Raw genomic sequence first — 24168 nt, 5'->3', positions numbered from 1 at the left:
ATTTAAAGGCACCTGAAATTAAATGAAAGCAAATATTGTCATGTGATTTTAAGAGATAGCATAGCTGTTTATTTTCAGTACTTGTGTGCCTGGATTAAAACAAAAAGCAACCTTCTTGACATTCTTGGTGAATAGGAAGCAAATCAAGAGGCATGATTTAAAAGGACAGTTGTGGGGGGGAAACCACACCCACCCTACAATGTATTTTGTAAGAATATAGTCCTTTGCTCTGTTCTCTTACCTCTGAAATATGAAGGCATTGAATTTGCAGAGTAAGTGCATAGTATATGGTAAATTCTATTAAGAAGGAATACATTCAATAATCAAGTTAAAATCAGTTCATAGTTTGTGTATGCTGAAGCTAAAAGTTAGCCCTTTGCAAAGAACCAAAACATGCAAGACAGATATTACTGAACATCTTGACATATGACCCTGTGATCAGAACCAGGATAATTATGTATCATAGAATCATTAGGGTTGGAAGGGACCTCAAGGATCATCTAGTTCCACCCCTCCTACCATGAGCAGGGACACCTCACACTACATCAGGTTGCTCAGAGCCACATGCAGCCTGGCCTTAAAAACCTTCAGGGATGAGGCTTCTACCACCTCCCTGGGCAACCTGTTCCTGTGTCTCACCACCCTCATGGTGAAAAATTTCTTCCTAACATCCAATCTGAATCTACCCATTTCTATTTTTGTTCCATTCCCCCTAGTCCTATCATTACCTGACACCCTAAAAAGTCCCTCCCCAGCATTCTTGTAGGCCCCTTTCAGATATTGGAAGGCCACAAAAAGGTCTCCTGGGAGCCTTTGTATCTGATTTTAACTATATCAGTTTAGAAAAATAGATCAAAGATGGGTATAGAACAAACTCCAAAAATATTTGCTGTTCTAAAAAGACTGTAAGAGTGATGTCTTATATAATACACAGAAGTACAAATATTTTCTTTTATTATTTTTAAAGCTAAAATGGCAGTATTAAGAACTCTAGTTTAAAATTGGTTACAGCCATATGTATAAGCACAGTGGATTTAGTGTATGAAATGGCAAAGATTTGTGTAGTCTTTGTCCGAGGTTGAACTTTGTGTGATTGCTCCACAGTTCATGACTGCCTACAGCTTCACTATGGGACTGTAACTTACTGAGAGAATTTAAACTTGGATACATTTTCACAGAAGGTTAGGGGTTAGAAGGGACCTCTTTTCACCACAAAAGTTAAACTCTTGATTTAAAACAAAACAAGGAATGAAAAACTATGGAATGGTCTCAAAAAACAGGAAACAGCTTAGAGTAAAAGTTGAAATTCCACAGGGCTGACTGAGTTTACCTGGCATCATGTTTTCTTACATGTTGTATATAAAAGCATGCAAAAATCTGTTTTACCTTCATGTCTGGCAGAGGTAGCAGGAAGTGTAACTGTGTTCTGCAAGTAACACATGATGAATATGCACAAATACAGGTGACTTTTTAAAACAAATTGCAGTTGATCTACGTTTTGCAGGTAAGATTTCCTCTAAAAATTAAGAGACTATGTGTATTTCCATTCTATCACATACATAATCAAAACTGAAGTGAAAATCACCACCCCATTTGCTACTATAAGAATTTTTTTACATAAAAGACAATCCATATGTTGCATGAATGTGAATATGTAGAAAGAAACCGAGTATTTCAAGTTATCTTAACCTCTGTCAGGGTTACTGAAAGTCTGAGTGCCTGAATTCACAAGCTGCAGTGAGAGTAGCTACCAGTTCCATAGCATGACAAAAACATACACTCCTCTGTTCAGACAGAAGTAATGTACTGCTTCAGACTATCTTCTTCTGTAAATAATGTGTCAGGGAATCTTCATTATAGCTGATAAACTGCTTCCCAAAACATTCTGTTGAAGCAGTTTTGTTGGCTGGTTTTGCTGCACAGCATTTCAGCATGTAAGGAACTTGGATGCAGAGGTTGAGCATACTCTTAAAGTAAGAGTATCACACAGGAAAAACTTTAAAGCTGTGGAGGGCTGTAACCCGTAATGCTCTAGAAATCTCAGAGTAGTCTTAAATATGCTTTGGACTTTCATACTGGCCAGGGCTGTAATGTGTGCTGTAGAATTACGCTGGGAAATGAGTTCTGGTATGCTAAAATGGAAACAATGAACTCAGGCACAGTCCTTAACAGTGAAAAACAGGGGGGTTAAAAGAACAAACTGTCTTCAAACAAAATTGAAGATAAGGCTCCTTCTGGCTGTGACCTTCTTAATCAGTGTGTTTTCTAGTAGGAGTTGTTACCTTCAGGGATGGTTTCCTTGGGATAGAGTCCCAAAGAACAAAGCACCCATGGGAAGGTCACAACACTTTGCATGGAAAAGATGTGAAACAGAAGTGGCAGAAGAAAAGAATGGTCTATAAGTTGTCTAATTGGCTCTTTAATTTTAGAACATCTTTGGTATTACTGGTTGTGAATATCATTTCATTCAGTAGGTCATGGATTGCTTTCAGACTTGCATTGCTGAGGTAGGCAGTACTACAGTAGGGAGCTGTGAAAGGCAACAAAGCAGCAAGCCCACTTGTTAGCAAATGTTGCTGTGCAAGGGGCAGCACCTCCACCTGCATATTATTAGATGGTAGCAAAACCTAGAAGTGTTGTATGTGGTTATACTGTTAAAAAAACCAAAAGTTACATATATAAGGATATGCTTTAATTATTGTGTTTAGATGTTTACATTTGGGGATTGGCAACTCAGGATCTGTCTGAATTATAACTGAATCCTCACAAAATGTGTATGTGTTGAAAATGTTACACTCCAGCAGTTCAGCAGCTCTTCTTTTAACAAAAGCTCCTCATTTGCATCACAGAAATTTCCAGAGATTGGATAGATAAAATATTTACTAATTTCACTGTGTAGACTGACTTTGATTACATTCAAGATTAGACCAGATAGTGAGGCTAAACTCTGGCTAGTTGTGATGTGTTTAAATTTTTCAGTGTGACATGGAGTGGGGGTTGTGTTGGGGCAGTGTTCTCACTCCTCTGACAGGAAATTGTTAAAAAGGAATTTCTGCACATCTGAAAAACTAGTCAGAAGAGCAGAGTTTGTTGTTTTGTCTCGCCTGCCTGTGGCTTGTGGATTAGTCTTTGGGCTGTCTGCTGTTAAGTATCAGAAGAAATGACTTCCCTTTAATCAGGCAGAAGGCAAAAAGTCTGGATTTCTACAAAAGCTGGTCAACTGACAGTGACAATACTTGACTTGTGGGTATTCTCTTCGTAGCATTTCTGTACTAGCATGCAAATTTTGAAACAACACTTCTCTTTTTAAGAAGCAGTACTACTATGTTAATTAGCTATGATGTCCATTTGTGTTTGTTATAGCAAGCTTTGTTAATATGTTGGTTGTGATTGTTAAGCTTTTCTAGGGCAAGAATCTAATTTTGCATTTTTGTGTAGCAAATGCAGAAGAACTGCTATTGAGGAGTGCAAAGTGTTAAAAATATCTGAAAATTTCAATTGCAGTGGCATTTTACAATTATTTATGTATTATTAAGAATTTTTAATTAGTATGTTTATGCTTGTTGCAGAGTGAAATTGTTGTAGGTTGAGTTGCTGGAGTGGGAGGGCAGTTACGTGCTTAAAAATAGCATCCCAGCAAAGACAAAGTCCATTATTAGTGCATATGCATGCATATTGTCCTGCTGAATATCTTTGGTATTACATAGAAAAGCATTCTGCTGAGAGCAGTGAAGAATTTACCAAACCATTCTGTTTCACAAGACAGCTTTGGCATGGTCTTAGAGTTGCAGGGCTGCTGAAAGACAGCACTGCAAACAGAATGGCTTTCGGTGATTAAAACTGTGTAGCTAACTTCATACACTAGTGTGTTCTGTACAGCATATAAAACCTGGCTGTAACTTACTAATGCTTAATTTAACCTATGATTTCGGCAAACAGGTTTCACTTAAGAGTTTTCTTAATCACTTTGTAAAACACTTGTATAAAGGCATGTTGGGTTCACAGTATCACAGTATCACTAACGTTGGAAGAGACCTCGAGGATCATCGAGTCCAACCTGTCACCATAGACCTCAGGACTAGACCATGGCACCAAGTACCACGTCCAATATCCTCTTGAACACTGCCAGGGATGGTGACTCCACCACCTCCCTGGGCAGCAACACTCCAATGACGAATGATTCTCTCGGTGAAGAACTTTCTCCTCACCTCGAGTCTAAACCTCCCCTGGCGCAGCTTGAGACTGTGTCCCCTTGTTCTGGTGCTGGTTGCCTGGGAGAAGAGACCAACCCCTTCCCGGCTACAACCACCTTTCAGGTAGTTGTAGAGGGCAATGAGGTCACCCCTGAGCCTCCTCTTCTCCAGGCTAAACAATCCCAGCTCCCTCAGCCTCTCCTCACAGGGCTTGTGTTCAAGGCCTCTTCCCAGCCTTGTTGTCCTTCTCTGGACACGTTCAAGTGTCTCCATGTCCTTCTTAAACTGAGGGGCCAGAACTGGACACAGGACTCAAGGTGTGGCCTAACCAATGCAGAGTACAGGGGCCCAATGACTTCCCTGCTCCTGCTGGCCACACTATTCCTAATGCAGGCCAGGATGCCATTGGTCCTCTTGGCCACCTGGGCACACTGCTGGCTCATGTTTAGGCGGCTGTTCCCTTGGCTTATGGCCAAGGGAACAAATTTTCTTCTTAATGTGTCCAAACAAAACCTCTAAATTCAGATACTTTCAGAGATTAATTATGGAGCTGGAAGTGTTGTCCCTTAAACTGCTTTGGCTATAGCTATTGTTGAAGTGCAGAAATACTTGGAAAACTTTGCAAAACAGTCAGTTTAGAATCAGACAGTTTAAGTGTCAAAAAAAAAATTCTGTGAAAGCATTGTTAACATGGTAGATTGAAAAGAAAAAATATATAAAGCAAGTACTAAGAGGTAATAATAGTTCCTGTGTTTCTGAATTTGCTTACTATTACTTTATACATTTATAAAGAAATCTGTCTTGGTTTTATATTCTTATTTTTGCTTTGACTGCATAAATGTTCAATGTAGAAATAGTACTTCTGATACAGTCTTGTGCATAATAGTGTTTTTATTTCTCTGAAGAATGGAATAGAAATTCACAGTGATCACAGAATGTTAGGGGCTGGGGGGGACCTTGAAAGATCATTGAGTCCAACCCCCATGACAGAGCAGAATCACCTAGAGTAGGTCACACAGGAATGCATCCAGGTGGGTTTTGAATGTTTCCAGAGAAGGAGACTCCAAACCTCTTCGGGCAGCCTGTTCCAGTGTCCAGTCACTCTCACAATGGAAAAGCTTTTCCTTATGTTTACATGGAACCTCCTATGGTCCAGCTTGGAGCCATTGCCCCTTCTCCTTTCATTTGACATCACTGAGAAGACCCTGGCTCCATCATCCTGACACTGACCCTTCAAATATTTATAAACATATTTATAATTCTTCTCCAAAGACTTTGACTTTTGTAGTATTGTATCTTCAAGAGCATTTTCCTGTCTTTTGAGGTTATATTACTGTCTAGAATGTTTTGTGATTTGATTTATTGAGAAAAGTGGGATACAAAGATTAATTTGATCTTATAGCAGGATGTATGATGTACAGCATTTATTTAAGATTCATAGGATCACTTCTAGCAGAAGAATATAGTTTCTGTAAATTTGTGGAAAAAGCATGGGAGGTTTGCAGAATCCCTTAACCTCTTGATCTTTCCCATGTCATCCTATGAACTCTGAATCTATGGCAGTGTTCAAATCAGGAAATGTTTAAAAAGGAAGAGCCAAAAGCCCAAGATGCTTGATTTTGTATACAAAACATCTGTGGGTCTTGCAGTTTAACAGTTATCATAACCACAGTAACATAAGCAAGCTCTTGCTAGCACACATCATTATATATAAGGCAGCACATCATCTCAGTAGTTTGTTCTCTTCTTGTTTCAGCTCTATGACAAAATAAACACAAAATCTTCACCACAAATCAGGAATCCTCCAAGTGATGCTGTACAGAGAGCCAAAGAGGTAATGGGTTTAAAGTCATTTTTGTCTCACTTTAAAAGTTTGTATTTGAAGTAGAACGTAGTCTTCATCAAGATAATGATCTGTATTATGGCTCATAATCTGAATTATCTCTGGAATTCTACTGTTGCTTACTTAAGTTACATAACAAGTTGCATAAACTTGCACAATTCCATTATGTCTCTAAGGATTATATGTATTACTCAGTTTCATCATTTAATCTTTGCTGCATCAGTAGTGGTATTAAAAGGAGCAGTTCTCTTAGGTAAATGCAGTATCTTTTATGTTCAGTTTATTTCTCTGCAACAGAGGTTTGATGTTCTTATGACTTTTTAGTTGAAAAAACACATTTATCCTAAGTAGTTTTAAGAAGGGAAGACCTAGAAATGCAATGAAGGTGGTCCACTAAGACCAAAGATAAATAGGCACAGGTGTTCTAATTCTTACACTTGACAAATACTATTTTTATTTATTGCAAGTAGTAAAAAAAAAAATAATGGTTGTATTCTGTATTAGTCATAAAAATTCAGTACAGCTGTTGGAGGCAATGTGACAGGAGAACACTGTTCATGTAACAGGCTGCAGACAAGTTAAAGCTTCTTTACTCCCTCCTCCTTTCCTCAATAATAAGCTGAAGCATGGCTCAGAGTTCATAAAATCTGGAGCTTGGAGGTGGGGCAGCAGATGGACCACCTACACTAAAATTCTTTAACAATTTAATTTGTGGAGAGAAAGTTTTGCAAGTGTTTTTAATTCTGCTATTAAACTGATTGTTTTAATAAATTGAGGCTGTGTGGAAGTAGCAATGAGTGGTGGTGATGTGTATATCACATCTTAGGGCTTCATTTCTGTCCCTACATAGTTAGTTGCTGGAAGAATGCTGTTAATTGAAAAAAGTGCAGCTGTTTCTTTCAAATTACTGCTTTAAACTCTCTCAGTAAAACTGAAAGGAGGCATTTTATTCTCCTGCTGGGGGAGGAGGACACATTCTCCTAAGCCCTTTCCTGTCAAAAATATTCCATTGTATAATTATTTGGATGTATTCTGACTGACCAGTGAGGGTTTTCAATTTGTTAAACAGCTTTATTTCAAAGAAAGTTACTATGGGCATTTTTCCTGCTTATTTTCCAGGTATTGGAAGAAATTTCATGTTACCCAGAGAACAATGATGCAAAGGAGCTAAAGCGTATTTTAACACAACCTCATTTCATGGTAAGCAAATGCTACTTTTGTTTGGGATTTGGGGGTTTCATTTTAACATTTCTTATGTAAGAAAACTGAAGTTCAGTAAGTTCTCCCTAAAATCTGCAAATGTTGTAACTGCATACAACACAGTAAACCTATTAATAAGTATTTCTGCTCTGATAATTTGGCAAAACAGTTACTGCTATTATCAGTCTCCTTTCTGTGCTGAAAACTGTCAGCAGTTTGGAGTCATCTGATTATGGAGCAGTTTCACTGCCTTTTGGGGGGAGCTGTGTTGCACACAGAAAGAAGAATGAATTCTTGTGGATGACCATAGGTAAATCTGGGATCCTCCTTTTTCCAGAGGCCTTGTTGGCATAAAGGCACGTGAATTTATTGCATAATAAGTGTTTTTTGAACATTATTTTACAATAAATCAATAACTTGTACAAGATATCAATTCGTTCTCTGTCTGTTTCACAAACCCGATTTGTGGGCAATAATTGCCAGGGACGTGGCTGCTTAAGAACTTGGTTCAAGTTAATTAAACTGTTTAAAGGATTTCTTTTCTCTGTGCTGTGGATGAAGTTCCAAAGTTCAGAAATAAAGTGTTTGCTTAACTCTGCTCTACACCTTTGTCAGTTTAAAATCATGAATTTGACTTTCCCTAACGCAAGGATTATATGCAGGGGGCTTTGTGGAATTTGCTCACCTGAAAGATGAATTACTGTAAGTCTGAAGGATAAACCTAATTTCCAGGAAAGAGTGAGATGAAACCAACCTCATATTCAGGTATAAGATGAAATCTGGATAGTTGCATGTCCCAGTGTGTTCTTTCGATAGCCACCGTAGCTTTGGGTGCATTTTGTTTAGTACTTCAGATCAGGGGTGTGTTTAACTGAATCTCCTGGTTGTCCCCTTACAGTGCTTTGGTTTGTATCATGTAAGGGTCTCAGAGCATGCAAACTAGACTCTTTTCAGATAAAATTAAACTCAGAGATGTATGCCAGAAGCCAGTGTAATCCAGCAGCTGATGGTCATTCAGCCTGCAGGGCAAGATGGAAGCGGATCAGAAGTAAAAACTCCTGTAGTGCATTTAGTGTATACATCAGGTTCTTGCTAACCCAATTGTTTTACTTGTTGGTTCATCCTTATTTCATTGCACTAATCGCTAATGCAGACATTGGCTTGGACTCAGCAACATACTGTTATGCCATTGCCTGGAGATAATACCTGTCCTGCAGTCTGTAACAGATCTGCTACAACATTTAACAGGCATACTTGCTTGAAATGAATAAAACATAAACCAAGGTGGAACAGTACTCGGCCATATCGTAAGAAAGATTTTTTTAACATAAATAAATAAATGAAATACTAATAGCATCTGGTACTCAGCTTCTTTATTTGGACTCTGACAGCTTTACTTACCTATTTTTTTTTTTCATAATTACCACACAGTATTGTAAAAAAATGTTAGGCACTGTGGTGAAAGAACATTGTTTGAGTGCAAATTCTTCTCAGAGTAGGCATCAATAAAAATTATTCCGACATATAAAAACTTCATGTATCAAATCAAGAGACAGGAAAACTGATTTGGAAGTCGTCTTTCATAGGTACCTTCATTTCCACCTGGTAGACTCAGAAATTTAAAACCATCTGTCAGAATTATTTTGTTGCAATTCTCTAAAAAAGTAATTTAGTATAAGGAATAAAATGCAATTCTGCAACAAGTATTTTTGTTAAGGAGCAATTTCAGTAAGTCAGTCTACCACATCACCATCTAAATTGCTAGTTGATGGAATCCCATCCCTTCTCCCTTGCAGCTGTTCAGACATTCATCTGACACTTTGGTACTGCACCACGCAAAACTAGCAGAAAAACTGTTCCAACAAAACAATGATCCATTTAGCAAAAAGAATCAGGAGCAGCTGGAATACTGACAGAGCCAGCATGAGCAAGGAGATAGAAATACACAGTCTAGGTTAGAGAGGAATGGCACAAACGTAGAATCATAGAATAGAATCATAGAATCAATAAGGTTGGAAAAGACCTCAGAGATCATCAAGTCCAACCTGTCACCCAACACCTCCTGACTAACAAAACCATGGCTTCAAGTGCCACATCCAGTCCCCTCTTGAACACCTCCAGGAATGGTGTCCCAGCAGCAACATCCCTAAGTATGTGTTTCTCATTGCCCACTATATAAAACTTGAGGGCTTTGGAAGAAGCAAGCAAAGCATCCACCACAGCAAAAAAAATGGCTAGAGATCTCTTACAACCATCAGCATCCTCCTAAGGTGTGGAGAGCAGCTTCTCCACCACTCAGTTCTTGGCTTTAGCATCTCACTGCTAATGTGGCAGTGGCTCACACGAGCTCCTACACAGCTCAGCATCAGGACAGTGCTGAGCAAGCAGATCCTGATGCCCCCCTATTTATCACATTACCTGTCCAAGTTAGGCCAGTCTGCAGCCCCTGGCTGCAGCCCCTGAGGACTCACATGTAGAGCAGCAGTTAAATCAGCAACTATACCTTTAAAGTACAGATAACAATGAGTCTCCAGATATTTAAGAGGCAACCCCATCCTCTCCCATCATTTCCACCCCTGCTCCCATACTCACCTTTTATAAGTTTCAGACCTTACAAAATTATTCTTTTGTATGTGCCATACTTAAGAGCCAGAGCCTTTAAAATAGGTTCTATTAATAAATGAAACAATTGTGTAAAACAGTGCTGTCAGCCTGCACTCAATGTGTTTACCAAGCATTGTACAGAGCAATAATCTGGTCAGTAGGTTGCTGAACTCAGACACAGAGACTGAAGCAATAAAGGTGTAATAAGTAGGATCATGTGCATTAACACCTGTATGGTATCAGAGTATTTTGCTGTTGTTATTATGTAATGTATATCAGAAGACAGTGGAATATAGTTTGTCTTGTTTACTTAAGCCACACTAGTGGTTTGTGCTATGTACAGGTCTTTACAGAACCAAAGCCGATAGAGCATGCATTTGTGAGTACTTCTACTGGCACTGAGATCTCAAAGTTGAAAGTTTTTTGTTGTGTTCATTTTGGTTTTCCTTTGTATGCCTTATGGGTGCAGGGATAAATTATCAGTCCATACATGCTTAATATTTTAATGTATAGAACTGTCTCTAATTTCGCATAAAGGTCTTTGAGCTGATAATTAAAGAATTCTTTACAAGATTATCAAGTACCTTATTAGTTATGTGCAAACTTCCAAGGAGCTTTTATTCCATTACACAGCTTTGAGTAGTTTTTCAGAGGTGCCAGTTTTATCTGTAAACAACTCCATTATATATGTCCAGCATGTGGCAGCAGTTGAAATGTTTGTTGCACTAGAAGACTTTAACTTAATTAAATATTGAAGCTTTATCCATCATCATATGCTTTCCCATGCTGCTGTTTGCAGACAGTGATCCTGCCATATAGTAGAAAGCAATTGTTCTCACTGAACATATTTTCAGCAGGATTATCATGTTTTGCAAAGAAGAAAAGGGGGGGGAAATACATTATCAAAATTAACAGAAATGCATGAGAACAAGCATTGAAGTTTAAATACTCAAGCAAGCTCAGTTTAAATACTGAAAATGTTTAAACTTCAATGCCTGGTGTTTCCAAACTTGTGTTAATTTTTGCTAACACATTTAGAAGTCATCTTAGTGTAATTATGAGCTTCAGTTAGCTTCTTAATTCTTCATCTAGGCACATAAGTAAAGATGGCTTAATTGCAACACATTGGAGGTGTTGACAAGGTGGGAGAGAGGGAAGCGGAATCACTGAGATGTCTGCAGAAGAAAATCAGGTTTATTCATGCAGGTTTTAAAGGCTAACATATGTGTGTATGCATTTGCAATCTGATGATGTTTATCTTAAGACTCTTTAAAGGAGAAGACCCTATACAGAAAGTGAGACACAAATATCTTGGATTTCCTTTAACCTTTGAAAAGCTTTAAAATAACTTATAAGGAACGAGTGTGGGACATCAGAGATGATGGAAGCCTGCTATTTTGTTGCTGTACTCTCCTTTTTCAGGCCTTACTTCAAACTCATGATGTAGTGGCACATGAAGTTTACAGTGATGAAGCGCTGAGAGTTACACCTCCTCCCACCTCTCCATACTTAAACGGAGATTCGCCAGAAAGCGCCAACGGTGACATGGATATGGAGAATGTAACACGAGTTCGACTGGTGCAGTTCCAGAAGAACACAGATGAACCAATGGTATACTTTGATTTGCTTTGTACTCATAAAGACCAATATTATTATGCTTTTAATGCCAGTTACTGCACTTGAAGTAAAGTTTGCCAGTATAATTGGAATAGTTCAGCAGCCTTTGTAGATACTTGAGTCCTGTGTCCAGTTCTGGGCCACTCAGTTTAAGAAAGTTGTTGAGTTGCTGGAATGTGTCCAGAGAAGGGCAGCAATGCTGGTGAGGGGTCTGGAGCACATGCCCTATAAGGAGAGGCTGAGAGAGCTGGGGTTGCTTAGCCTGGAGAAGAGGAGGCTCAGGGGAGACCTTGTTACCATCTACAGCTTCTTGAAGGAAGGTTGTAGCCAAGTGGGGATGGTCTCTTCTCCCAGGCGAGCTGTGACAGAACAAGAGGACACAGTCTCAAGCTGTGCCAGGGGAGGTTTAGGCTGGATGTTAGGAAGAAAGAGTGATTGGCCATTGGAATGGGCTGCCCATCACCATCACTGGAGGTGTTTAAGAAGGGACTGGATGGGGCACTTAGTGCCATGGTTTAGTTGATTAGATGGTGTTGGGTGATAGGTTGGACTTGATGATCTCAAAGGTCTTTTTCAACCTGGTTAATTCTGTATTCTCTACTTCCTCTCCTGTGTATATCTTTAAATGCTGTGTGTGCCTCCTTACTATTCCTGTACCAGTAGAGCTGGTTTTGTTTAAAAACAACATTCTAGAACTTACAGGAGCTTAGACTTTAAACCAAACTGCTCACAGAATTACATTTTTAACACAGTGGACTCTTCGTGTTCTCATATATTAAACTTCACTTACAAATTGTATCTGCTTTCAATGCTCGTATTTGAGTGGCAAACTTTCTATTTTAACCTTAAAATTTATACTTTTCCTTCAAGCTTTTAGTCAAGAATCACTCTGCTTAATGTTTTATTGTAAAGTATAAGCATTTTCTTCTTTCTAGGGAATCACATTAAAAATGAATGAGCTGAACCATTGCATTGTGGCAAGAATTATGCACGGAGGAATGATTCACCGGCAAGGTAATCATGTGTCAAGAATAGTTTCGTTTTCTAACAAAGGTTTTCTATCTGACTAGTTGCAGATGACCTGACTTTCTTTTCAATATGGGGGGTTAGCAGTGTCCTTGTAAAGGAATGATGTTTTCCCCTGGTATTTTATAGGATGCCTGGGCATCTCAGGCGGGCTTATTGACTGCACTCTGAAAACCAGATTTATAATCTTTGCTAGCTAGTACCTAAGGACCAGAAAAGGTCCAAAGTTCTTTTTGGAATCTGGCAAAAAGACTCTTGTAGTAATGTTTTTTTTATATATATATGCCTTTGTATGAATATCAATACTGTCTTAGCTCAGTTTGTAAAAGCACGTTTGAGGTGACTGCGTGTTTTGTTAACTCCGCAGGTACGCTACATGTAGGGGATGAAATCCGAGAAATAAATGGAATCAGTGTGGCAAATCAAACTGTAGAACAACTACAAAAAATGCTTGTAAGTGCCTGAAATCTTTCTCCTCTTCTTTTATAGAGTAGCTGTCATTTTCAGAAAACTTCTATGTAACTGCATGCAACTTCCTCTTTGTCTTCTCTTCTTGATAGCCTAATTGAACATGTCACAAATTCTTCCCACATTCCTGAGTTAAAGCCTCATACAGGACCTTCCCTGTTTGTCAGTAGTGGCTTTTTTGCACCTTATGCCCAGGAATGGTAGAAGGCACCTCCACGTTTCATTTGATTTATGTCATTTAATCCCACAGTAAAAGATCATTGACACCCAACCATTCTTGACAGATACATGTCTGACCAGCTTTTAAAATCAGCTTGAGTAATGGAAGTTCCCCAAACTCTCTAGGCAGTTGACCTTAGAGTCTAGTTCTTGTACATTTTAGGACATTTTTTCTAATGTCTAAGTTTTCTTTGTTGAAACACAGGAGTTTCTTCTTTTGTCTGCAGTGGACATAACATTTACTTCTATTACTCATCCCAAGCTAGTCTATAAAGATCATGGCCGTATCTTAAATCTTCAGCCTACATTAAGTGTAGTCACTGAGTGTATTGTGAGAAAAAAATAATTGAAATAATTGCTACACAAATCCAGAGACAGTAAATCCTAGAACCATTCAGGTTGGAAGTAACCCCAGTCCAATCTCCTGAACAAAGCAGGGTCAACATTAAATGCAGCCCAGGTTGCTCAGGGCTTTTCCTATTTAAGCCTTGAAAATATCCCAGGACAGAGATTTGGCAGGGCAAGTGACTCTGAGCAACCCATTCCAGGACTTAAATTGGCATCACAGGAAAAAAAAGGTATTCCTTATATGTCACTAGAACATCCCTTCTCTCAATTTGTTACTATTGTGGCCCATGGCTTTTACTGTTACAATGGAAAAAAAGGTATTTTTAATTCAGCCACTCTGGCTTTTTACAGGAAAACAATATCTTGGTCCTTGCTAGTAAAGTCAGTTTGATATTCCATAACACTGACAAATTTTCCTCCAAGCTACCTTAACCTTGGGACCTTGGATGATATCAGTGATCCTTTTGTTATGTCCAGAACCATGCAGACAGAGAGAGAGTCCAGGCAAATAGCATTTTCTTGACTCACAGTAAGCCAGCCAAAGAATGAAAAGGAAAAACTCCAAGTTCACTTAAAATGATCTGCTTACTTTCTGTCCAGATAAAGTCCTGCAGTTGTCAGCCATGTGGTGGCACTTAGATTCAAACTGTCACTGAGGAAAATATGGCTGAGTAAATACATTGTCACAACCTGCTGCTATTCTGCAGTTACTGCTTGTTAACAATATTCTTAAACTGTAGGAAATTCAAACTATCAGACCCCATGTTCCACTCTGATGAGACTATTTCTTACATTTCTACCTTTAATTCAGTAACGTGCAGCTTTCCACAAGCTGTGAATACACTTCTGCTGTTTAACATTTGTGATGGAAGGGAAAAAATGTCATTTTAGTTGCAAAGACTTTGTGGATCATAAGAACATAGCTACAAAGAAAAGATTTATGTGGACCAAACCTACACATCTCTGAGTCTCTCACCTTAAAATACAGCTATAGATTCTAGGCCTTTGAAAACTGATCAGGCAAACAAACCTTTTTGATTGATGAGAGATTAGGGCAACAAGGCTGGTGAGAGGCCTTGAGCACAAGCCCTGTGAGGAGAGGCTGAGGGAGCTGAGATTGTTTAGCCTGGAAAAGAGGAGGCTCAGGGGTGACCTCATTGCCCTCTACAACTACCTGAAAGGTGGTTGTAGCCAGGGAAGGCTACACAGAACAAGGAGACGTAGTCTCAAACTGCACCAGGGGAAGTTTAGGCTCAAGGTGAGTAGAAAGTTCTTCACCGAGTCACTGGTTATTGGAATGGGCTGCCCAGGGAGGTGGTGGAGTCACCATCCCTGGAGGTGTTCAAGAGAGGATTGGATGTGGCACTTGGTGCCATGGTCTAGTCATGAGGTCTGTGGAGACAGGTTGGACTCGATGATCCTCGAGGTCTCTTCCAACCTTGATGATACTGTGATTTAAATGTTCATACATGAAATGTGAAGCAAGCCCTAGCATCTCAGCTGTTCTGAATATTTGCTTTAGGAAAACTTACTGCTGCTCTCGAGCTATGATGATTTCCTTTCCAGCATCAGTGGTTTGGAGATTTTGGAGATCTTCAGTGTAATTTTCTTTAAAGAAGTTCTTCTCTTTTTTGCAGAGGGAAATGCGTGGAAGTATTACCTTCAAGATTGTGCCAAGTTATCGCACGCAATCTTCGTCTTGTGAGGTAATGAATTTAATGAACCGTCCCATTTCTTCCTCAGTCCTGTAACTAACTGCCTGCTGATGGCTGAATGTTACTGCTTTCTGGGAAATTGTTTCTGCCTGTCCTGTTAGATCACGCACACCAATTTTACAACAAAGATAACGGAACGCGAGTAGGTCCCACCTGCCTACTCAGCCCTGCCTTCATATTCATCTCATCAGTACCTTAACTAACTCTTTACAGCCTATTTAAAAAGGAACAAAAAAGGAGGAGGAGGAAAGGGGATCCTCAACTCATACATTTAGGAAGCCCCTTCCCAAGAAAATTGCAATTTAAATGCCTTCTCCAGGAAGTCTATTAAAGATCCTATGATGAGGAACAGTCCTCCCTGGTTTTAGACATTAAACATTATTTTACTGCTTTGGGCTGTTAAGGGTTAATTGAAGAATCCGTTTCTGTATAATCCCGTTGAGGTAAATTTGTGATGGTTGTCTGTAACAGTTACATGTGGCTTAATATTACATTTCCATGCAGAAATGGGTTTTATCACTACAGAAGAAAAACACATTTGGAGTTAGTTCTTGTTGAACTAGGAGCTTGGTATTACAGTTTTTGCCCAGCAACGTTTAATTCCCTTCTGCTCACCAAGTTGCGTTCCAGACTGCAACTGATTGGGAATTAAATTCTAGAAAGTGGCTAGTAGAGAGCTACTGTTCCAATTTAAGCATACAGATGGCCTGTGTAGATGATGCCAGTGTTTCTGTGCCCCATGCTTAACTGCACAAACCGTTCCCGAGTTAGAATTCCGAGGGTGAAATCACAATCCCTATCGAATGCAAGCACCTTATCTTAATTAGAGCTGTGGTTTCACCCTAATTGTTTTCGTGTCTCAGCAGATGCTAGACCACACAGAAGCTACTGTAGTGATTGTCAGACAATCTGTTTGCTTTTTGGTTGCCTTCTGTATTTCTAATAGAAGCCCACAAGAATTAAAACGTTTTAGAGGTAGAAGGTTTAACAGATTTTCACCTGTGAGGCCCATTTTCTTAAAAGGTGTAAATATGGAAGCAGAATTTTTCCATGAAATGCAAACTTTAAAAAAAAAAAAATATATCAAATAGAAAGTGTAGATTGTGCTGACAAATTTGTGTATTGACCTCTGTGCTGTAATAATAATATAGGATATCTCACTTCCCAGTAGTAAAATACAGAAACCTGTGAATCCTTAGGACCTGCTGGGAAGGTGATTATTTGGAAAAAATAATTCAGCATATAACCTTTAAATTAATACCATGAAGTATCATTTTAGTAGCAGCAGGTCATCTCTTTCCTGTAGCTTTGTGTCCTTAGGTTCTTCATGACAATTTCGGAGAAGACAGGAAAATGGACTCTTAACCTTCCTTTGGAAAAACTGCAAAACTAGAAATTGGTGCTACATTTTGTAGCAGTTAGCATTCATTCAATCAGAAGTGGCTGAGTCTGTTCCACCTGCTCAGCTACACTGTGACTGTGGCTAGATTTTCAGCTGTTACAAGTGACCACAGAAACCCAGCGTTTAAAAACCGACCTTTTAAAGCATCGTTGGTCCTTTGGTACCAACAGAATTTTGCTTTTCACAGAATTTTTCGGGATTGTGATCCAGATGATAAATTCTGAACCATTGATAAAGGCTAGAAATTAATCTTGATTACTAAGACACATTGCTTCTCCTGCTCTCTAGCAAGATAAATTCAGTGATATTGGATCTTCACTTAGTTAAGGTATTTTTTGGCAGTATTTCAGTAAAGACTTTTGGCTTCTGCCCCACCGTCAGTCATGAACAGATCCTTGCATAGTATAATTTTACCAGGAGAGGCATATAAAACAGAATCTACAACTGGTTTTGGGGTTTTTTTTTGAGACTTCTCCCATGATCATGTCATTGGATTGAAAAATGTCTTTTTAATCTTGAATAAGAAAGAATAGATGTTACTAGAACCAGAGGCTATCTGCTTTTCATAAGAAAACTATATTTACATCTTTATATACAAAGGTGAGATGCAGGCTGTTATATTTTTTTAATAACTGAGATCTGCATGTCCCATGCCAGTTTTTTCTCTTTTTGTAGTCATTTAAGAAGAATATTGTAGTTGTGTTTTGTAAATATTAAGCCACTTTTGCATGTTTAGAGAAGTCCTGTCCCTGTAGTATGTAATGGCACTTCAATGTCACTAGGCAGTTCCCAAATTCTCAACTGAATAATTTCAAATTCTTAGGGAGTTGTGAATTTTCCTGCACCTATGCCTTCCATTCAGTTACCAGGCCTTCTATTTTATGAAGCAGACTTTGCTTGTAAATATAACACTTAGGGATTACATCTCAGATGTATTGACTTGTCATACGTAATCCATATCTAAGAGCAGGGAATCAGCAGGAAAGCAGTTTTGCCACCATTTGGAAATAAGTGTGATTGTTTCCTCTAAAGCTTCAGCTATGGTGGTTTCAACTCATCCAAAAGACTGCCATTCTGTTATCTGGCTTGTGGCTGGACAAGGTTAAGAAGTCTACATAGTCAAGTTCTACTGAAATACAATGGTAACGCTTCACTATTTGAAGTCATTGGATCCATCATGAGTCTTCTTGCTCTCATTCCCAGGAGAACTAGGGCTTTTTCTGGTTTACTTGAGAAACAAACTCAGAGTCAAAGCTGAAGTTCTCTAGTCCTGTTCCAAGCAGTATTTCCATTCTGCAAGGGTCACTACTCATTGATTTGTCTCATTAAACTCTGCATAAAACAGTTTTTCTCTTAACTTTTTAGTCTGATTTTTTTTTTGAGAGAAAGAGCAGGTTCCCTAAATGCCTTTGAAATTGTGGCTAAACTGCCTGATTCTTTTTAAATTGTACATATGACTCTTGACTAGCTTGATCGGTTCATTTCTGACTTACCACTGAAATCACCAATTGCACTGAAAATAGGTCTTTTCCTTAGTATGTTATGATGAAAATTTGCATTGAGTAATGTGCTCTCTTCTGTTGAGATTTGTTTGAGGAGCACAAATCAAAACATTCCAAATGAAGAGAATTTCCTTCAAAGGGAGAAGCCTTCGAAAGAGTCCAGAAATAGGAGCATTCTCCAAGTTACTGTAAACTTGTTTTTTCTCCGGATGACTTGGGTGCTTGCATTACTTTCCAAAGCTTTTCCTTGCTAAACCATCACTGCCTAGCAGATCATAACAAACTAGGTTGTGGGGGGGAGGTTATTTATTAAATAAAAAGCCAAAAAAGGTAAAATTATTTTTTCTCTTCTTGAGAGGGATAAAACAGCAGACAGAACTGCAGAGCAAGCAGAAAATCTCTATATAGAAGAAGGAAGTCACTTTCTTTGGTAAAAAGTATCTCCTGGCTGCCTTTTGGTAAAAGCAATGCTGATAATCCCATAAACAAAGATAAGGAGCAATAGTTCTTTTAAGCTTTTCTTTTTTCTGTTTTGGTTTGGGTTTTTTAAGTGGTGAAGAGCTTATTTGATCTCACTTTAGCATTTTAAACTTATGCTGGAGTGATTTTGAAAATGGAATTAGAGCTGTTCTTCCCCAGTCTGTTGTAGGCTGCAAATAGTCCTGGAAGCCAAATGAGCATTTTGTTCTTAACACATTTAGCAGGAGTATACAAACCTACATACTTTGGACCACAGAGATTTCACAGCCATAAAACCTGCTACATAAGGAACTTCCTGTGATATCATGCCTAATGAGTCCACAGAAATGTCCAGAAGTTTTACAGGAGCGTTGTGCATCAAGTGTATAAACAGCAAGAGAAATAAACTATCGCCTGCCATTTTAGCTTTTCTTGGTGCTTTAAAACAGCTATGAATGCTCTCACATAATTAGTGCAAGTTGGAGGACCTTTACTTGATTAATGTTGCATAAGCAGTTTAGCTCCAGTTCTGGTTTTTAAGTTGTAAAGGGCACTTGTGTTGATAAAATGTGTGACAGAGGTGACTTTGTCTTCTTAGAAAATTGGGTTTGACTTTTTTTTTCCCTACTATCTTTTCACGTTGTACAAAGTTGCCAGACATTCCTAAACATCTCTTTGATGTGGAATATTATATTCTGAGGTTCCTTCTGTTTCCCAAAGAGGCAGCTTAATTATCTGATCATGTGGAATTAAATACTATACAGTCAAATGGGCATGTGAGAAAGATTCCTCTACAAGTGACTTTCCTCTGCAGAACCCAGTCAGAAATTCCGTTCTGCAGGAGTTCCCAGTATGCACTGAGAAGAGAGCATTCAACTTCCTTTTCAGGTGTTAGCTTCAGTGTCTGAGGTTCTGCAGGGAGATGTGGCTTGCAAAGTAGAAACTGATCAACACTGACCTTTACCATATAGCTGTAATATGTATGTAGAAGATTCTCTATAATAGGATATGTGCCTCATTCTGTACAAAGTATTGTTCAACATACCATTTTCAGGTTAAACCTTTAACAAAGACACCAGTATGACCAATGGCCTTTAGCATTGTCAGCCATGGGAGATCTGAGAGGTCCCAGATACTCAGAAGCTGTTTGATTGCCAGGGCAATGCAAAACTAGTTATTACTTAGGATACATCAGAATGTCAAACCTGAATTTAAACTATGGAAAACCATAAAATCAGATTTATGGAGTTTGTAGTGTGGAAACTTTCACAGACAAAGCAGCTAAGCAAATGGTTATAAAGCCGTGGATGTGACTGTTCTTTTAAATATATCTGTGTTTCTGTGATAGTGTTGTGTTGTTAATGAACCTTGTGTCTTATTTCAGAGAGATTCCCCCTCTACATCCAGACAGTCCCCAGCTAATGGTCATAGCAGCACTAACAATTCTGTTTCGGTAAGATTTCCAGTTCCACACAGAGAAAGTGTGAAAGTTTTGTTGGTGCTCATCTGCCATTACTGTTCTACTTATTGTGTGGTCAGTGGAAAAATTTGTCCTGCTGATAGAACCAAGGTTATCAGATACGTAACTCCCCGTTTTCTTTTTTCAAGGGGTTTTTTTCCCCAGCGTATTCTTCTCGTTAAAAGCCATGTAGCAAATTAAATGTTAACCGTAGTATGACACGTCAGTCATCCTTAAATCATTGTTAGCAGCTTCCTCAAAACTAAGCAAAGGTTTAAAGTGGAAGTTTTCTTTCCATCCTGAACTTTGGAAGCAGTATTTGAAGAAAGAATAACTGTGCAGTTGGTATTTCAAGACATTTTAGACTCTCTTTAAGTTCTGTGTTTTGAGAGACCTCTGGAACGTGTACTGGTTTCCGCTATCTGAGTTAACGAATTGGTGTGCCCTCTGCTGTTGTGGTACGTGCACATACTGTGTGAAACATGAGCCTTGCCTGGATATGAAAAGCAAAAAGGAGTGGCTTTAAACTGCACTACAAACCAAGCTATTTTCATCACATCTTTAACACAAAGTACTTGTGTTTCGTATGCATTTGGGTAGAAAGGTGCCTGTTGTTTTGCCAAAGTACATTAACGTTGAAATCTGTGTTGTTTATCCATTTGTCATTGTTTGAACCAACGTAACACACAAGTTCCTTTAGTATAAGAGTGCTGTCGACATCATGAGTTCTTGGGACTAGCTAAAAAAATAAATATTCTGAGTAACTGATCCATAACTAAAAAAAAAACTACAACTTAGAAATCCTTTCCAACCAGGTAAAGTGCTTATTCAGTTTTAAAAATGAAAAAAATAACAGGGTGGTTGAAATTTTTGATCCTTTTTTTGGGGGGGTGAATTAAATTTGCATGTGGTTAAAATCTTACTCCTCAGCACAATCACATTATGTATTTTTAATAATAGTATTTAACATTTGTGATAGCCACTCTTCCCTTTTGAAAACAAGGCTAAGCATGAAGTGGAAAAGGCCTTCGTGGAAAGAGCCTCTTTCACTTGACAGTGCTTTTGTGTTGAAGATGCTGAATTACTTATTAAAAAGCACATTCTCTATCTGCTTAAACTTTTACTTGCTTTCTTCAGCTTGCTGCTAAACAAGCCTGGGTTTGATTTTTTTTTTCTTTAAGAACAAAAAAAACCCAACATTTCTAAACATGGGGCAATGCTTTTATAAGTTGTCTGACTTACCATTTTACTGTAATATTAGTATGAATCACTAACAGATGGTGTTGTGTACCCTTAAAAAGTAAAATGAAAATTTCTTCTCCTGGGTTGACTTTATTCTGCAGGACTTGCCATCGACAACACAACCCAAAGGACGACAGGTGAATAGATATCCTCCATGGGAATTTTTGTAAACTTAGCTGCTAGTGAACATCCCTGCTTCTCTTTCCCCCCTTCATACTCTGTATGTGCAGAACTAAACCATTTAAGCTTGGAAAAATTGTCCCATTTTTTTCATTTTTCTTTTTTAACTCATTTGTTCATGGCTAATTCAGAGTGGCTTTTTTTCCAACCCCCGTGTGTCTATATGTTAAAGTCATTGTAAGTTTAACTGGTGATGTGGGTTTAGTTCAGAATGCATTAATAGACTTACTGTTGTGCAGTGACCTGTGCAGATTTCCATCTTAGAGGAAAAATCAAATGTATATTTTAGCTGAAATGGAGACTGGCAGGGCAAAGTGGCTAATAGTCTGAAACATGGTACAGCTTGAGCTGGTCTGTAAGTATTATTAACACTAGCAAGGCTCTTCAATAAAACATTAAAGACAGTTTCCATTAAAGGTTGATAAAGGTTTGAAAATAGTCACTTAGGTTTTCAGTCCTACGAGCCAGATTCGGTCACCACCTTTAACTTTGTTACCTTGACCTGATAGTGGTACCAAAGAAAGATATTCACTCTCCAGAGAATTCCAAGAAATCCCTTATGGGCTCTGCAGAGGATTCCCTATGATTCCCTATGCAATTTTAAGTATTTATTATTTTTTACAGCAGCCTCCAAATCCACACATATCATCAAGTGATTTGTGATTCATCTCCATATATATATATATATATATATATATATATATATCCCCTCCAGAATCTGCCTCTGAATCTTTAACTGGGGACTCGGCCTCTTTCTCTGGCAAGGATTTTAATAACAACTCTTGCAATTCCATTCAAAAGAAACAAGTAACTCCATGATCTGTTCTCTCTGAAAATCTTTTCATACTGCTGTCTGGTTAAGTTGGACAGAAGATCTAATACAACTGTTTCCCATTTTTAAAGCTTCCAGCTATAAAGTTCTTCCAGCCTTCTCTTCTGAAGTTTCCAACTACCTGAATGTAATCCTGGAAAGACTCTATGAAAGACCTTCCAAGCTGTTGTATAAGGTTTTCATTTGCTTCTTGTTATAGTTTAATGAGCAGACAGATTGCTCTTTTGCTCCAAAAGGGGCAAAAGAAAAAGAAATCACTCACATTAAGGTTTGGATAGTATTAGAAAGTTTAAATGGAAATGCTATTTACAGTTACATACAACAGTACAAGGCATAGCAAAGCATATAAAATACACCAAAATCCATTGTCTGGGTTTAACACAGAAGCTCACTAAGACAAAGTTTTACACAAACCTCCCTTTAAACCAGGCTAACAAACCCAAGCCTTCATGCCCCCTCCTTACCAAGCCTCTGTACCCTCCATACCACACCATTGTGAGGAAGTACAAACTCAGCCTGGCAGCTCCAGGTCTAATTGGCTGCATTGCCAAGGCTGACACCAGGCCTCACTTCCCCCACCAAGAGAGATAAGAACCTGTGCATCCTTCCTGGGAGGAGAGAGGGAGAGGGGAAGGGGAGAAAATTGATTTTGCAGCCAGATTTATAGGGATGCAGGACGTATGGGTACGAAATACATTTCCAGTCCAGTCCACCTTCCAGTCCACTCTGGCCCCTCTGGGGGTCTCTAACTTTGTGGTTCTTAAAGGCACCCACAGCCTCAAATGGCCACACCTCTTCATAAAGTAATTTTCCCAGAAGAGACTTCATTTATGCAATACCACAATATTCAGTGGTGTTCCTCATAGTCATAGCATTTATAGTTACCTATTTATATCAGGAGCCTTTTGTCATTCAACCTTTTCATTCATGTCATCTTTGAAGACATCTTTGACAGCAGGTACATTGCTGTGTTCCGTACTGCCAATACATGGTGGATGATGGCTCACACTGACACAAGCAGTTGGAAAGTAAGGAAGTTTCTAGGTGGTAAAAATATTGCCTACATTTCTAGACCTATATTAGATAAGGTTGAAGGGAAACAAGGGATTGGTTCAATACAGAGTACTCCATAGGAAGCAAATTACTAAATAAACACAATTGATTTCAAAATATCCTATTTTTCAGGGGATTAAAAACTATTGCATTGCTTGTCTCCCTGCACACTCCCTGCACAACAGAATAAGGGTCAGATTTAGTATTTTAAAAGTTGAGTTCTATACTTGGGTTATCATCTGATGCTCTCACTGTAAACAGATAAAGTGGTACAAGAGAGGAGTGATTAGCCATTTAAAGTTAATGCATTCATATGTTGGGTTGCAGATTGGATTACTATAGAAATGAACGTCTAACGTGCCCTGAATAGTGCTAGCACTGCATAGTTGCAACTATTTTTGGAGCAGAGTGAGCTAACTGGAGAAGTGTTTGCTACAGTTTTAATCAAGGGTATTGCTTTGCAATGTAATTTATTTATTTTATTTTAAATCTAGTCACTTTTTAGTTAAAAAAATCAGCAGTAGAATATACATGGTTGTCTGAGATGCTCTGGGGTGATGCATGAAGTTCATATGCTGTAGATACTGCCCATCTTGGACATGACATTTCACTCCAGTGTTAAGATCATTGCATGCTTTGGGGCTGTAATTAGCAACCAAACCTGGAGATCGTGTGTTGTGGTTTGTTGGGGTTTTTTTTTCTGAGGGTTGAGACCTCACAAAGACACAAAGCAAGAATTAGTGTGTTATTTAAATTGTGAAGTCAGAATCTAAATTCTTGGTGTTAGTGTTCCTTACAGAGTAAGT

The 24168-nt window shown here is 38.6% G+C and overlaps 1 protein-coding gene across 15 annotated transcripts in view; it reads left to right on the top strand.

Moving 5' to 3' along the window:
- Positions 1-24168, top strand: part of CASK (calcium/calmodulin dependent serine protein kinase) — a 211115-nt gene that overhangs the window by 166094 nt on the left and 20853 nt on the right. For 8 of the 15 annotated variants that reach the window (XM_068155113.1, XM_068155104.1, XM_068155103.1 and 5 more), the window contains 8 exons: positions 5950-6027; positions 7156-7236; positions 11263-11451; positions 12393-12471; positions 12851-12936; positions 15156-15224; positions 19981-20049; positions 21399-21434. In XM_068155113.1, coding sequence (XP_068011214.1) covers positions 5950-6027; positions 7156-7236; positions 11263-11451; positions 12393-12471; positions 12851-12936; positions 15156-15224; positions 19981-20049; positions 21399-21434 — 687 coding nt within the window. The remainder of the gene's footprint in view (positions 1-5949; positions 6028-7155; positions 7237-11262; positions 11452-12392; positions 12472-12850; positions 12937-15155; positions 15225-19980; positions 20050-21398; positions 21435-24168) is intronic. The other 7 variants (XM_068155111.1, XM_068155115.1, XM_068155116.1 and 4 more) reach the window with 3 other exon arrangements.

This window comes from Melanerpes formicivorus, unplaced genomic scaffold (genome assembly GCF_026170545.1).
Source record: "Melanerpes formicivorus ecotype bairdi unplaced genomic scaffold, bMelFor1.0.p_v2 SCAF_30, whole genome shotgun sequence".
Taxonomy (NCBI): domain Eukaryota; kingdom Metazoa; phylum Chordata; class Aves; order Piciformes; family Picidae; genus Melanerpes; species Melanerpes formicivorus.
Note: the sequence above shows the minus strand (reverse complement) of the source record. Positions and strands in the feature narration are given on the sequence as shown.